Source organism: Manihot esculenta, chromosome 11 (assembly GCF_001659605.2).
Source record: "Manihot esculenta cultivar AM560-2 chromosome 11, M.esculenta_v8, whole genome shotgun sequence".
Taxonomy (NCBI): domain Eukaryota; kingdom Viridiplantae; phylum Streptophyta; class Magnoliopsida; order Malpighiales; family Euphorbiaceae; genus Manihot; species Manihot esculenta.
The window spans coordinates 2,437,044-2,452,327 of NC_035171.2; the positions used below are offsets into that span (position 1 = coordinate 2,437,044).

Consider the following 15,284-nt stretch of genomic DNA (forward strand, 5'->3'; position numbering starts at 1 on the left):
GAATCTATTGACCACCTTTTCTTTTCTTGTCCCATGGTAAGAGAGGTCTGGAGACTAGTGGGTGTTGCCTTATCCAATTCTTGGTTTTCATTTCAAGACTTATTCCTTTATATCCGTGAGTTTTGATAGGGAACGTGCTTCAAGATTGGCAGTTCATGCATGGAAAGTTTGGCATGCAAGGAATGAGTTAGTATGAAATAATAAGGTGTTGACATCTCAGACTATCCATAGTGCTGTCAATACTTTTTATACAGATTATCTTCATTGTGGTCTTGATAAGCAACGTGCACCAGGTCCAAGTCTTCTCTCTATTGATGCAGGTTCGGTTTCTATTGCATCGAATTGGCTAGCTTATGTGGATTGTGCCACTTTCTCAACTTCGGATTTATTTGGATTTGGTGTTGTGTTCGAAGATGCTGAAGGAGTTTTTTCAATTGCAATTTTTAGTTATACTGAGGGTCGTGGTTCTCCTACTATTGCTGAGGCATTGGCCTTGCGTCAATATTTAATGTATGCTCGTGTTGCTTTCCTGCAAGTTGGAAGTATTTTCATTGATAGTCAGATTTTATTCTTCGCCTTTCGCTCAAATTCGGAGGACTTTTTTGAGTTTGACGTCATTGTTTCGGATTGTAAAGATATTATGCTTCTTTGTCTAAATATTTCATTATGCTGGATTAGACGTAGTGCGAATAAAGCTGCTCATCTGTTAGCAAGACAGTCTATTCGTTTTGATCGTTTTAAACTCTGAATTGATATGTCTGAGTGTCTGTTTGAGTATTATTGTTCAAGATAATAATATTTATTTTCTTGACTTTAAAAAAAAAAAAAACAGCAAGGTACAATTATTAAACAAGGGAGAAGTAGAAAACCAATACTAATTATATACGCGGGTTCCATCAAATATGACCGTAATATCAAAATCTGTCGCAGCGCATTGGCTCTAGCCAGCTCGATATTTCAACATAAGAATTCACCAGTTTTAATTTTCTTGGAAAGTAAGAATTTTGTACCCAGACGAGATGATATTGAAACCATAAATATCCAACCATTATCAGAAGCGTACCTTACCTTATTGTCCCTTTCTGCTTTCCACCTTCGAAAGAATGGTTTATGGAAGATTTGCAAATCCCTCTTCTGAAACTCCAGCAATTACAATACGGACCCATATCAGTATCTGGATGGTGACCTGTAATTGTTAAAGATTTAATTGGAAGACACCACAGGCCAGAAGAAACAACGTCCAACACATGAGGACAAGCAAAAAAAGGTACTATTGATTTCGGCAAATTCATAACAAGCCCATATGGTATATCCAATTGCTAATTTTAACCTCAACAAACATACATCAGATAATGCTGAATCGCTACATGCCAATATATTGAAAACAAAATAATATTGACTAAATTGTAATGAAACCTAAGCTGTTTTCTCGACGTGCTGTTTGCTCGTGGAAGCCTCACTGGAAGAGGGTTCTTGTCAAATGTTCTCGTGCTGTTGCCAGTGCTTGGCTTATTGTCTAGAATATTAGAAAAGAAACACGGAGATTAGGCAAATAAATGAAGAGGGTAAAATGCATGACCATAACAATTAGCTTAGCAATACGTGATCTATTAAAAAAAGGAAAAGAGGAGTTCTTTAAGTGGTTTCTGCTACCTACCACAGTTTTCAAGGAATTAATAATTTTAATTTCAATATTTCTTATAAATCACATGGACAAAAATTAACATTTACTTTATTATTTAGTTCAAAGAAAACAAAACAAAGAAATTAAACCTGCTCAGACAAAGGTGCACCAGGATCCATGCTATTTATTGCTACCTTTCCTGCAATGGCATCTGTTTCAAGTATCATCCTGCCAAAACAAATGAACAAACACATGTTAAAAGCTTCTCAACCATTGGTAAAGAACTGAAAAGCACCATCAGTGAGCAGAAGCATGGCGGATGCATAGCACAACGTTGGCGCAGACATGGGAGAAACAAGCTTAAAAATCTAGCAGTCTATAGTACTTTGAAAAGATAAAATCAATGGATTGAGATTTTGCTAACCCTTATTTGAAATAAAAAATTTCACAAGAATTTAAGTTAATTCAATTTTTTTCTATTAATTTTGTTGTTTGAAATGGAATAATTAATTTTTTTTTAAATTAACAACATTCTCATTTTCAAACAAAATTAAATCATGCATGATTTTGTAAAAAATCATTTGAATACTTTTCTTGCAAAATAAATCATTCCTTAGGTAAAAGTTTACATTTTGGATCATTTACCCAAAACCTTCAAAATGAACCATGCTATCGGATTGTTTCCATAAGAAAGATAATTTTGCTTATTCTGCAATCTCTTTAAGTGTGAGAGTAAGGTTAGGAAAAGATACAAATAACTAAAAGGATCTGCCAATTCTAATCCTCAACTAAAGAACTTAAACTATATAAAACCTCTATTATTAGACTAAGCCAATCATTCTTCAGGTGTTAACTACAGATACGTTTTTCCTGCTCACGTTAAATAATGATACAATGCCCCCTTTTAAAGCTGACTATTCACTCTCCACTCTAATTGCTGAGGAGAACAAAGGTACAATAATCAGAAAGAAACCTAGTTTAATGACCTAGCCAGGACAGAAAAAGGTAAGAAGAAAGTCATTGCTGTCCTTTTAACTCAAATAGGAATATCGGATAAAGAGATGCAAAAACCATTAGCTCACTTCACCAAACAAGCTACGATTCACAATAAGGCACATAGGAAGGCGTAACAGGTAGCACAAGTCCTGAACATAGAAACCTGCACAATGTCTTTCGTTGGAAATTTCCCTTCTTAATTATTCATATTATTTCAATTCCAAATAAAATAAACAATTGCATAGCAAATATACAAAGAGAAAAAAAATTCAAATGAATGCAAAAAAAACTTAATTAAATTGTTAAACAAATAGACAGAATAAGCAAATCCCATACCCTTTTTCCACGATCTCATCAAGGCACAAAAAGATGAGATCCAAGTTCTCAAGTGCCTCCCTTTTATCAACAGTACTACAATGACATGGAATGTAAATGTGAGAGGGGGGAAAAGTTAACATTGAATCAAATGAAGAATGAAAGCTAAAATTCAATTAGAAATACCTCAACAGAAGGGAAACTGAATCAAAGAAACCTTGAAGAACAGAAGCTAAGATGAGTTCATTTTCATCATCACCTCCAGTCACAAAAAAGTGTAGATCTTGAATAAATTTGTAGATGACAATGTAGTTGTCAAACATTGTTATCTCCGCTGCATACAGAAACATACCAGAATGCAGGTTGAATGATATCGTGTGACCTCCATGCCATGTTAAGCAGAATCTCAGCGTGTTGTCATCAACTTTTCTAGTTTTTCTATAACAGTGATTCAATTACAAGGAAAAATGGTTGAGGCCACAGAAAAATCTACATTATAATGCAAAAATTTTATAATCCTTAGTGATCCTTCCGGTACCTAATTAGCTAAGCCATCACATTCCAAGAGCACCCAATCATAACCAAAGTATGTTCATGCATGGACAGTTACCAATGATAAGAAAACAAGATACATAAATTTATCTTATTCAAAGCAGCTTGGCAAATTGCTAATTGACCAAAGTCTTCTATATCAAAAATTATAAAAACAATAGAAACAATAGAAACAATAATTAAGTTTCTCTACCAGCCAATACTTAATTGGCAATAAGCTTTTGGACATACATGTTAGTAATTCTTGTGGGGTGTGCATAGGCGTGTGTATGTTCTGCATGTGGATTGTGTCAATTTAGAGCAGGCAAATGAACTTCAGACTTACTTGGATATTGAGATTTCACTAACCAAATGAAATATTGTGTTTAAAGACTAGCATTTCAACCAAGCATGAATAATTAAGAATTCACCTATCACCTCCTGAACTTTGTATGTTAATAACCAAAAAAAAAAAAAAATTCATGTAGATCCATTGCGAAAATATATAGTGGGGTCCACATGAAAATCTATGCATTTACACTATATGTTAATGTGGACCTGATCTAGGCAGGAATTGGCCAAGCAAAATGTAACGCCCCGGAAATCCGGACCGCTACCGGCGCTAGGATCCAGATCGGCGTAAGGCCGCCGGGACCCGTAGCAAGCCTAACATATAACCTGTAAACCTGCTTAATCCCGTACATGATCAACAATACTCATAAACCTGTAAATATTCTCATATAACAACCAAGCTCAACCTGTACATAAGCATAAACATAACATGAACCTCCACTGGAGCCCTCATCAAATGCTCCAATGTGGTATCTCATCATACATAAGCTTGGTTGAAACATAACCTCATATCTCATATCATAAAGACCATGTACATACAAGTGGGATTAACAATCTGTATTGGTCAAGCACAACTCTATCCTCAATATTCAAATTACATAACATAACTTAAAACACTTTTACATTGCATCATAATACAATTGTCATGTCCACAATCTAGCTATTACATAAACATAACTTCCATACTCTGGCTAACCTCCTGATCTACGGTGAGAGTGAGTGGGGGAGGCGACCTAATTTCCTAAGGGAAATTTGGGCCAAATCCACTTAGGGAAGGATGCGTTTGACGAGAACCCAAGGGGACAAATCCTGCCTGGAACCCGTGAGGGTGAAGGGATGTTAAGAGCTGCTCACGACGCCAGTGGAAAGTCCGAGGTGGCAAGAGGCCAGGCGAGGGATAGCCCTGGGCCGTGAGTGGTAACAGTGCCGGCAAAGAGAGAGGGCCGGGCTGTTACACAAAAGACTCTACAATTTGTTAATTATCAAACGGACAAATTTCTTATATAACATCCAGATCAGAATCTTGTTGGGCAGGGAAGACCATGTTAGTACATAATTTTGATATAATTCATTAATTACTGATTAACTATCATCCAGGAAGTGGTGAAAGCCCCCTAATCCTTAGTATTTTATGCAGTTTTATGAAGCAAACCTTCTGTTCGGGCATTTGGCTTCATTGTCTTGGTAAACAGTGATTTTTCAAAAGCTAACTTTGCATTATTAGTAGGCCAATCATCTGAGTAGTATTTGACAGCCACACGTTTCCCTTCAGAGTCTAGCAGAAGAATGCTCTTTACCATGGGGCAAGCATCCTGCGATATCAAAATTAAACATTCAACATTCATATGCAGAAGGCAAATGTGGATCGCTAATCTTGTGAGCTCTAACTAGGAGAGACAGAGAAGACGAAGAAAACCAATCATAAACAAATTACAAAACCAGAACAAGCGATTCCCTCCAACTTCTTGACATCCACCACATTGGTACGTATATTATACAATAATCCATTGAAATCAGATAAACTCAATATAATCAGCTCTTGCCTAAGATCCATCCAGTTCCACAGCAATCTAATCTAGAAGGTTACTTGATCTTAAACTGAAAGGAAATCCTACGGTACTTCTAGCAACCATCCACAGCTCAAAGGTACATAAACTAAACTTCCACAAATCAGCCTCGACCTCCAGGGTCCAGATCCAACAAAGTATGCAAAATTATACTCTTCTTTACTTTCTTTCCTTTTCTTACGGTTGGATTAAAATTACACTTGGAGTATTAAAAAGAACTAATATATAAAAAGCCAAGGAATTAGCAAAATACCGAGAATCGTTTTAACTTTGCTTTTCCGCTTCCAAAATTTTCTTAGCAACCAAACAGAGCCTATAAAGTTCACATTTTCATACCGAGATATGCAGACAGTTACAGAGTATTTGAAGTTGGCAACTTAAGATTATACAAATCTCGCGGAGAGAGAGAGAGAGACTTACGCGAGAACCAGAGAGCGCCATCGAAAGAATTGGTTGTTAGTTGCAGACACTTTGATTCGACTTCAAGCCATTAAGTTCGTTGAGAGGAAAGGAGGCAGTTTGGCCATGCCGAAATGCCTTTTCATCGACTAATGTATAAATATAGTAATTACCCAAATTATTTATATTATTAGTTATTTATTAAAAAAAAAAATTAATGACTGAATTCTAAATTTTATTCACCTAATTTTAAATCTACAGTCATTAAACTCCCAAGGTTCCGCGGTGATATTTTTTTTAAATATATTAATATTTTATTTTTTTAATATATTATATATATTTACTATAGTATAGGTAAATTTAAAGTTATTATAATAAACATATTTTATTTTTAAAGGTTTTATCCTAAGAGTTCTGATAAACGAGAGGTATTACGTTTGGGCTTTTTATAAAATTAGGATCGGGATTATTTTTATTTTTGAATTTGAGGTTGGAATCTGTAAGAATTTTTTTTTATTTTAATATGTGGTCTGACGCTACGAACGGTGACGCCAAACATTTTTGTTTTTAATTATTTTTTATTTATTTTTAATTATTAATATATTATAATAAAATATTTATATTATATTAATTTTTTTATTTATATTATATTTTTATAATAATAAATATTTTTTATAATTTTAATATATTAATATTTAAAAAATTTTATTATTAATATTTAAATAAAAAATTACTGAAATTATATTTCAGAATTATAAAATTAATATTATGTTGCGATTAGATGGAAATTTTTTTTTTATTATTTTAATATATTAATACAATAATTCTGTAATTAAATAGTATCAATATTTTTATACACGTTTAATGTTATTTCATAATTTTACAAAATACTAAGACTAGTTATAAATAATTATTATATTTTATAAAAATATTTTTAATATGTAAGAATACTATAAAAATTAATAGTAAAGTGATTCCATACAAAAATATTTAGAATTATAATATTATACTGTTATTAAATCTATATAAGATAGTTTTATTGAATTAATTACTTAATTTAATTATTTTTTATTTTTAATAAATTATAAACAATTCGTATAAAATATTTAAAATTATTATATTATTTTATTATTAAATGTTATATGAAAACTGAGTTGTTTATAATTTATCAAAAAAAATAAATTAATTAATTAATTTAATCGCAAAATAAATTAATTAGATCTATTATATTTAATAAATTATAAATAATCAAGTGATCGTATATAATATTTAATTATTATTTTTTATTAATTATTTAAATTACATTATTGTTTATAATTATAAAAATAAATAAATAAATATTAATATTTAAAATTATAAAAATTAAATTTACTTTTTATTAACTGCTATTTAGAATTATAGAATATTATTATAGGCCACTTAAATGTTGTATGCGATCACCTGATTGTTTATAATTTATCAAATATAATAAATTTAATTAATTTACTTTGAATTAGATTAATTAATTATTTTTTTAATAAACTATAAATAACTCAATTCTCATATAATATCTAATAGTAAGATAATATAATAATTATTTATAACTAGTTTAGTATTTTGTAAAGTTATAAAATAACATTAAACGTGTACAAAATATTTATACTATTTAATTGCAGAATTAATGTATTAATATATTAAAATAATAAAAAAATTTATCACTCGATAAATATATACGATATGATTGAATTATTTTTATACATCTAATCGCAACATAATATCAATTTTATAATCCTGAAATATAATTTCAGTAATTTTTTATTTAAATATTAATAATAAAATTTTTTAAATATTAATATATTAAAATTATAAAAAATATTTATTATTATAAAAATATAATATAAATAAAAAAATTAATATAATATAAATATTTTATTATAATATATTAATAATTAAAAAATAAAAAAAAACAATTTAAAAAAAAAATATTTGGTGCCACTTACCACAATTTAAAAAAAAAAAAAAAAGCCTGGCGCCTGTCAAAAAGGCGCCAGGTGTCCTTTTCGGCTGTCACGTGGCAGCCGAACCCCAAAATCGCAAATAAAATCTTCTCAACCCTAAATCCGGAAATAAAAGTAGTTCCGACCCTAATTTTGCAAAAAGCCCATTACTTTTAGTGTTTTTATTTTGAAGATGTGGCTGTGGAAAGTTTTATATTGATGATTCTCTTTTTTAAAGTTCTGACATTGTTGGTTTTTCTTTTAGAAAGTTTAATATTGGTGATCTACTCTTTTAAAAAGTCTGACTTGAGTAGTCTTCCTATTAGAACGTGTGACATTGGTGGTCTTTTTATTGGATGGTCTGACTTTGATATTCTTCCTTTGGATAGTCTGAATTTAATGGGCAACTCTTTTAAAATGTCTAATTTTAATAATTTCTTTTTGAAAGGTCTCACCTTGATAGTTTTCTTTTTGAAAAGCTTAACTTTTGTAGTATGTTCTTTTTGAAGGTATAACTTTGATGTTGTTCCTTATAAAAGGGTCTAGTCTTGCTGGTCTTGCTTTTGGAAGGTTTGATCTTGGTGGTCTATCCTTTCGGCTTTGTCTTTCTGACCTGACCTTTATAGTCTACCCTTTCAGTCTGACCTAAGTGGTCTACCCTTCCAGGTATTGCCCCTCTGGTCTTGCTCTTCCGACCTGATCTTAGTAGTTTACCTTTTTGGGTCTTACCCTTTCGACCTGATCTTAGTGGTCTACCTTTCCAGCATGATATTAGTAGTCTACGCCTTGATGGTATTCCTTTTGAAATGTCTGACTTTGGTGGTCTTCCTTTTGAAGAGTCTAACTTTGGTGGTTTGTTGTTTTGGAAGGTTTTCTTTGTTTTGGAAGGTCTGACCTTAGTGTTTTTTTTTTTTGGAAGGTGTAACGACCCGAAAATCGGACCGCTACCGGCGCTAGGATCCAGGTCGACTTAAGGTCGCCGGGACCCGTAGCAAGCCTGCTATACTCTCTGAGTACCTATAAAATCCCATACATGATCATACATTTTCTGTAGAAACATAAAATTTTGCTCTGTACCAAGGCTTAACCTGTGCATGCACTATCTCTGTACTATAGAACCCCTTACTAGAGCTCTCATCAATGCTCTAGACAGGTTCAACTCATACTCTGTTAAGCATGGTTTTCACATACGCATAAAAACATGTACATAACATAAACAGACCATGTATACAACAAGGATTTACAACATGGGTCAAGCACAATACTCTACACTATACAATACTAAAATATTTCTTGACAACACTCTACTATTACAAAATCCTTTACTCTTCCTGTACCCTGCTGACTTCCCTCTGACTCTGATCCTGCAAGACTGGGGTTAAAGGAGAGGGATGAGCTATACTAGCCCAGTGAGTAGAACAATAAAAACATGTTAATAAACATGCTCACATGAAATGCATCACATCACAAGTAAATCACCCATCTCAGACGGACAGATTCAAAACTCCCTCTGTTCTGTGCCCGGCCCGCGAAGGAGCTCCTCAGGACTTGATTACGCACCCTATGGTGCTCTGTGCCCGGCCCTCTCAGGGCTCCTCAGGACTTTACTCGGAGGGCTAATGAATCCAAACTATGTCCGATCCGTACAAGCATAGAATAATGCAATGCGTCACATTAGTGTATTCTAGTGCATACAACCTAGTACATATCATGATGCATGTAACATGCTAAAAGCATTTAATTTCTCAATTAACAACATAAGTTTAGGTCCACTCACCTCTGGCTGACTCTGAACTGACTCTGAATACTCTGAAGCAGTGCTCACTGTTCCTACACAGGTGGACGCAAATGAGGGACCAAACTAGCTCAAGAACAACTCTAGAAAACTCCCCAAAAATCCCCTACACCATCCTAAAACAATCACATAAAACATGCAAAAGAAGGCTGGACAGGGCACTTTCGGCGGCCGAAAGTCCCTTCCAGAGCCGAAACTCAAGCACTTTCGGCGGCACTTCGGCTGCCGAAAGTCCTCTCCAGAGACGAAAGTCCCTAACCTTTGGCGACACCTTCGGCGGCCGAAACTCCCCTCCAGAGCCGAAAGTCCAAACTTTCGGGGGCAAGCTTAGGCAGCCGAAACCACCTCCTTAGCATGTTCGGCGGCCAAACCTTCCTTCGACGGCCGAAATTGGGTTTGCCAGTAAGGCAGAACCCTGCTCTGCTTCAAGCAAAACTCACCCAACTTCACACACACACATGCAACCCAAACTTTCACAACCTGCATATACTCAAGTATAGGCACAAAGGGGTCCAAAACTAACTTAAAACCCCAACAAACATCACAACTCAACATATATACAAGCTTTGACCACAAATCAACCAAAAACACAACTAAACCTAAACATGCATCTCTACCCATAAAACTCCATAAAACCTTCATAAATCATGAAAAGAAGTTCAGGATCTTCACTTACCTCGTCAAAACAAGAAGATAAACGATCCCAACGTGGAGATATGGAGCAAAACACTTCCAACATCTCCAAACTTCAAAACTTTGGTTTTGAGCTCAAAAGCTTCAAAACAATAAGAAAACTCATCAAAACTTTGAAAGATTTGAAGAAAACATGAAAATCACCCAAGGAAGATCATGGTCTCGCATGTGTCTGTGAAAATGGAAGAAATCTTATCCATTCACCGACCTAGGGCCTTTTATAGGTGGCTGGCCAGACCACCTTCGGCGGCCTAACGTGATTCCAAACTCATGCATGTTCGGCGGCCGAACTTCACCTTCGGCAGTCGAACCTGGCATTTCTTCCTTGGTGCTTTTCTTTCAAAAACTCATTTCCTTTTACACATAAAACATGAAAACATACGAAAAGTCTTTAGAAAAACAACTCTTCTACCCTTCTAGAGGGTTCCGACATCCTGGATTCCACCGGACAGTAGAATTCCGATGCCAGACTCTAGCCGGGTATTACAGAAGGTCTGACTTTGGTGGTCTGCTCTTTTAGAATGTCTTTGGTGCTCTTCCTTTTGAAAGGTCTTACTTTAATAGTCTTTCTTTGAAATGTCTAATTTTGGTAGTCTACTCTTTTGGAAGATATGGCCTTGGCGGTCTTTCTTTTGGAAGATCTAACCTTAGTGTTTTTTCCTTGAAAGTTCTGACTTTGGTGGTTTGCTTTTTTGGAATGTTTGAACTTGGTGGTTTTTCTTTTGGGATGTCTTACATTAGTAGTCTTCCTTTGAAAGATCTAACTCTAGTGGTCTGCTTTTTTAGAAGGTATGGCATTGGTGGTCTTCCTTTTGGAAGATCTAACCTTAGTATTTTTCACTTGTAAGGTCTGACCTTGGTAGTATGCTCTTTTGGAAGGCCAGATATTGGTGGTCTTTCTTTTGAAAGGTCTGACATTGCTGGTCTTCCTTTTGGAAGGTCTGCCTTGGTAGTCTTACCTTCCGGCTCTACCTTTCCAATCTGACTTTAGTGGTCTACCCTTCCGATCTAACCTTAGTAGTATGTCCTTCTAGGTATTATCCTTCCGGCCTGATCTTAGTAGTCTGCCTTCCAACCTAATCTTAGTGGTTTGCCCCTTGTGATCTTCCTTCTGAGAAGTTTGACCTTAGTAGTTTCTTTTTTAAAGATCTGACTTTGATGACCTTCTCTTATAGAAGGTCTGACATTGGTGGTCTTCCTTTTAGAATATCTACCCTTAGTGTTCTTCCTTTAAAAAGTCTGACCTTGGTAGTCTCCTATTTTGAAAGGTCGGACTTTGGTGGCCTTCCTTTTGAAAGGGTCTAGCTTTACTGGTCTTTCTTTTGGAAGGTCTAACCTTGGTAGTTTACCCTTCTGGCTTTGCCTTTCCGACCTGACCTTTATAGTCCTGACCTAAGTGGTATGCCCTTCTAATTCTTGTCCTTCTGGCTTTGTTCTTCCAATCTGACCTTAGTGGTCTTCTTTTTCAAATGTCTGACTTTAGTGGTCTACTCTTTTAGAAGGTTTAATCTTGATGATCTTCCTTTTGGAAGGTTTAATATTAGTGTTCTTCTTTTGGAAGGTCTGACTTTGGTGGTATACTCTTTTGGAAGGTTTGACCTTGGTGGTCTTTCTTTTGGAAGGTGTAACCTTAGTGTTCTTCCTTTGAAAAGTCTAATTTTGATGGTCTGCACTTTTAGAAGGTCTAATCTTGGTGGTCTTTATTTTGGAAGGTCTAATCTTAGTGTTCTTCCTTTGAAAAGTTTGACCTTAGTAGTACCTTCTTTTGGAAGGTCAGACTTTGATGGTTTTCTTTTTGAAAGGTCTGACCTTGATAGTCTTTTTTTGAAAAGGTCTGACTTTGCTGGTCTTCTTTTTGAAAGGTTTGACTTTGCTGGTATTCCTTTTGAAAGGTTTGACTTTGCTGGTATTCCTTTTGAAAGGTTTGACTTTGCTGGTATTCCTTTTAAAAGGTTTGCCTTAGTAGTCCGCGTTTTCGACCCTTCCGACCTGACCTTAGTGGTATGTTCATCTAGGTCTGATAAGGAGACGATGGCGTTTTATGAGGATGGGAGTATGCTGGTAAGCACAGTAGCACACGTAGATAGAAAGTCAATATTGTAAGTACTGAAAAAATGGAAAAAACCATATAAGTGGGGCAGCAGAATGAGATTATATATAAGGGTATGGACGCAATTTTAGAAATTGTACAGAAAAGCAATAAATACAATTAGTTAAAAGTAAAAAAAGCCATGGAGAGAGAATATGTCTTGAAGAGAAGAATAGAATAAAAATAAACATTTGCAAAATAAAATTAATACTATTCATATGGTATTAAAAATTGTAACTGAGTTTTATTCTCTATATATTTATAAATTGATAATTGATTTTTTTTAATTTTTAAAGTAAAAATATAAGTTTTTTTAGGATTCTCTCTATCCTTTGTAGAGAGAGCACCTCTTTCTTCTTCTTTTTTTTTCTTTAATTTTTTGAGCGACATGCTCTTTTTTTTTTTTTTCCGTTTTATCGATTCCCTTGAAAAAAAGAAAAGGACCTCCTAGCCCAACAATGGATCTTCTCTCCCCACTATTGGGCCGAGTGTGCATAGATTTTTTTTTCTTTTTGGTTGATCTTGCATATTGCAGATTTACCCTTTTTTTCGAGGCTTCCATCACAGCTAAAGTACTAAAGGATGTGGAATATCTTATTTGTTACGATGGAGTTTTCAAAGATTTAGTTGGCTCCAGTGCACTTTGATGGTTTTCTTTTTGAAAGGTCTGACCTTGATAGTCTTTTTTTGAAAAGGTCTGACTTTGCTGGTCTTCTTTTTGAAAGGTTTGACTTTGCTGGTATTCCTTTTGAAAGATTTGACTTTGCTGGTATTCCTTTTAAAAGGTTTGCCTTAGTAGTCCGCGTTTTCGACCCTTCCGACCTGACCTTAGTGGTATGTTCATCTAGGTCTGATAAGGAGACGATGGCGTTTTATGAGGATGGGAGTATGCTGGTAAGCACAGTAGCACACGTAGATAGAAAGTCAATATTGTAAGTACCGAAAAAATGGAAAAAACCATATAAGTGGGGCAGCAGAATGAGATTATATATAAGGGTATGGACGCAATTTTAGAAATTGTACAGAAAAGCAATAAATACAATTAGTTAAAAGTAAAAAAAGCCATGAAGAGAGAATATGTCTTGAAGAGAAGAATAGAATAAAAATAAACATTTGCAAAATAAAATTAATACTATTCATATGGTATTAAAAATTGTAACTGAGTTTTATTCTCTATATATTTATAAATTGATAATTGATTTTTTTTAATTTTTAAAGTAAAAATATAAGTTTTTTTAAGATTCTCTCTATTCTTTGTAGAGAGAGCACCTCTTTCTTCTTCTTTTTTTTTCTTTAATTTTTTGAGCGACATGCTCTTTTTTGTTTTTCCGTTTTATCGATTCCCTTGAAAAAAAGAAAAAGGACCTCCTAGCCCAACAGTGGATCTTCTCTCCCCACTATTGGGCCGAGTGTGCATAGATTTTTTTTTCTTTTTGGTTGATCTTGTATATTGCAGATTTACCCTTTTTTTCGAGGCTTCCATCACAGCTAAAGTACTAAAGGATGTGAAATATCTTATTTGTTACGATGGAGTTTTCAAAGATTTAGTTGGCTCCAGTGCATTTCTACTTTCATCGGTTGACTCAGTTGTCAAGGCTCTGTTTTGGGCACTCTATATAGCTTGGTGATGCTCCTTCCATGTGAAACATGCTTCGGTAGTCTTGACTCTTTACAAGCTAGTAGTTGGACGGAGATGTCTTGCATGTGGGTTGTTCCATACTCTTCCGCTTGTACTCAGCTAGATTTAGTATTTTTTTTTTATGAACATATTCAGTATTTCATTAACCTTGATGCCTTTTTCTTCATCCGCTTTAGTTTTTCTTTAGACTTGTGTGCTTCCATACTTGTTTGTGTTATTGTATGGGCTTTGTATTAGAGGGGTTTGCTTGGAAGTTTTGTTGGAGATTGTGTATGGGACTGGCTTTTGTTCTTACCGACGATGAACAGCGGTGCTACCTAATTTGTTTTGAAGACTAATGTCTCTTGTTGGGCTGTGATTACAATTCTCTCTCCTATCTCTTTATCCTTTGATCTCTTGATGTTTCTAGAGCTTTATTATAAGATGTATTAATGTTTCTAGAGCTCTATTATAAATTGTGTTGGGTTTGGTATTTTTTATAAATGGATAATCAATATCCTTTAATAAAAAAAAAAGATAAATGATTTTTTTAGAGTATATAAATTAATAAAATGTTATTTTATAAAAATTTAAACTCCATTTCATAATATTTCAAGTAGAGTTAATAATAAATCAAATTATTTTTAAATTTTTCATGTTATTTTATTTTTATAAATTTAAATATTTAATAGAATGGTATAGACATTGAAATATATATTAGACTTTTTTTATTGCATAAAATAAATATTGAATTTTATATCCATTTAGAATAGAATTAATGAGTAAAGTTAATGTGTTTCTTATAAAAATCTTAGCCATTCATTACTTTTGAATTTCATATCGATTTCAAATAGAAATAATGTATTTTTTTTTGTAAGTATTTAGATATTTTTTCTTTTGACCTACGTGTTTTTCAAAGTAAGTTAGGTTATTTAATATGGTATCGGAGTTTGTCACCAAATTTCAACCTCTTAAATTAATTTTTTAAAATAAATTAGATCATATCAAAATTTAACAATAAATCTATATGCAAAATGTGAATTGACTTTTATTTCTAATAAACAGTTTTCTTTATTTATTGATAAAATCATAACTTATTCACTGTTATAAAATTAATTGTTTAAAGCGACCTATTTTAATTAAGTAATATTAAAATTATTTTCATATCCATATAATTTAATTTTCCCCTATATAATTAACAATTCTCTTAAAATATCATTTTAGCCATTGCAATTTACAATTTGGAGTGATTTTAATACCAGAACTAAAAAGACATAATCAATATATTTTTTTTTAGTAGGATACAGCGATAATTAGCAACTATTTAAG

At 33.5% G+C, this 15,284-nt stretch overlaps 1 protein-coding gene across 4 annotated transcripts; it reads right to left on the reverse strand.

The window, feature by feature from the left end:
- Positions 1-836: 836 nt before the first annotated feature.
- Positions 837-5,953, reverse strand: LOC110626149 (coatomer subunit zeta-1). Of its 4 annotated transcripts, none has more exons than XM_021771912.2 (7): positions 5,806-5,953; positions 4,971-5,130; positions 3,122-3,269; positions 2,957-3,031; positions 1,774-1,852; positions 1,417-1,516; positions 837-1,186 (listed from the first exon to the last, which is right to left on the reverse strand). In XM_021771912.2, exons 1-6 carry the CDS (start codon positions 5,824-5,826, stop codon positions 1,457-1,459), a joined length of 543 nt encoding a protein of 180 aa, XP_021627604.1. In that variant the 5' UTR covers positions 5,827-5,953; the 3' UTR covers positions 837-1,186; positions 1,417-1,456. The 4 variants fall into 4 exon arrangements, with proteins under 4 accessions (XP_021627604.1, XP_021627606.1, XP_021627603.1 ...); XM_021771914.2 differs by lacking the exon at positions 837-1,186 and adding an exon at positions 5,639-5,698 and having other exon boundaries at positions 1,249-1,516; positions 5,806-5,929; XM_021771911.2 differs by lacking the exon at positions 837-1,186 and having other exon boundaries at positions 1,249-1,516.
- Positions 5,954-15,284: the final 9,331 nt, after the last annotated feature.

What these genes read in the sequence shown, in the direction of transcription:
- LOC110626149 (XM_021771912.2), bottom strand. Translation starts at nt 5,826, where the DNA reads ATGGCGCTCTCTGGTTCTCGC. An exon ending in TGGCGCTCTCTGGTTCTCGC is followed by an intron (nt 5,131 to 5,805) that starts GTAAGTCTCTCT and finishes TTGATATCGCAG; the next exon opens with GATGCTTGCCCCATGGTAAA. An exon ending in GCCAAATGCCCGAACAGAAG is followed by an intron (nt 3,270 to 4,970) that starts GTTTGCTTCATA and finishes TTCTGTATGCAG; the next exon opens with CGGAGATAACAATGTTTGAC.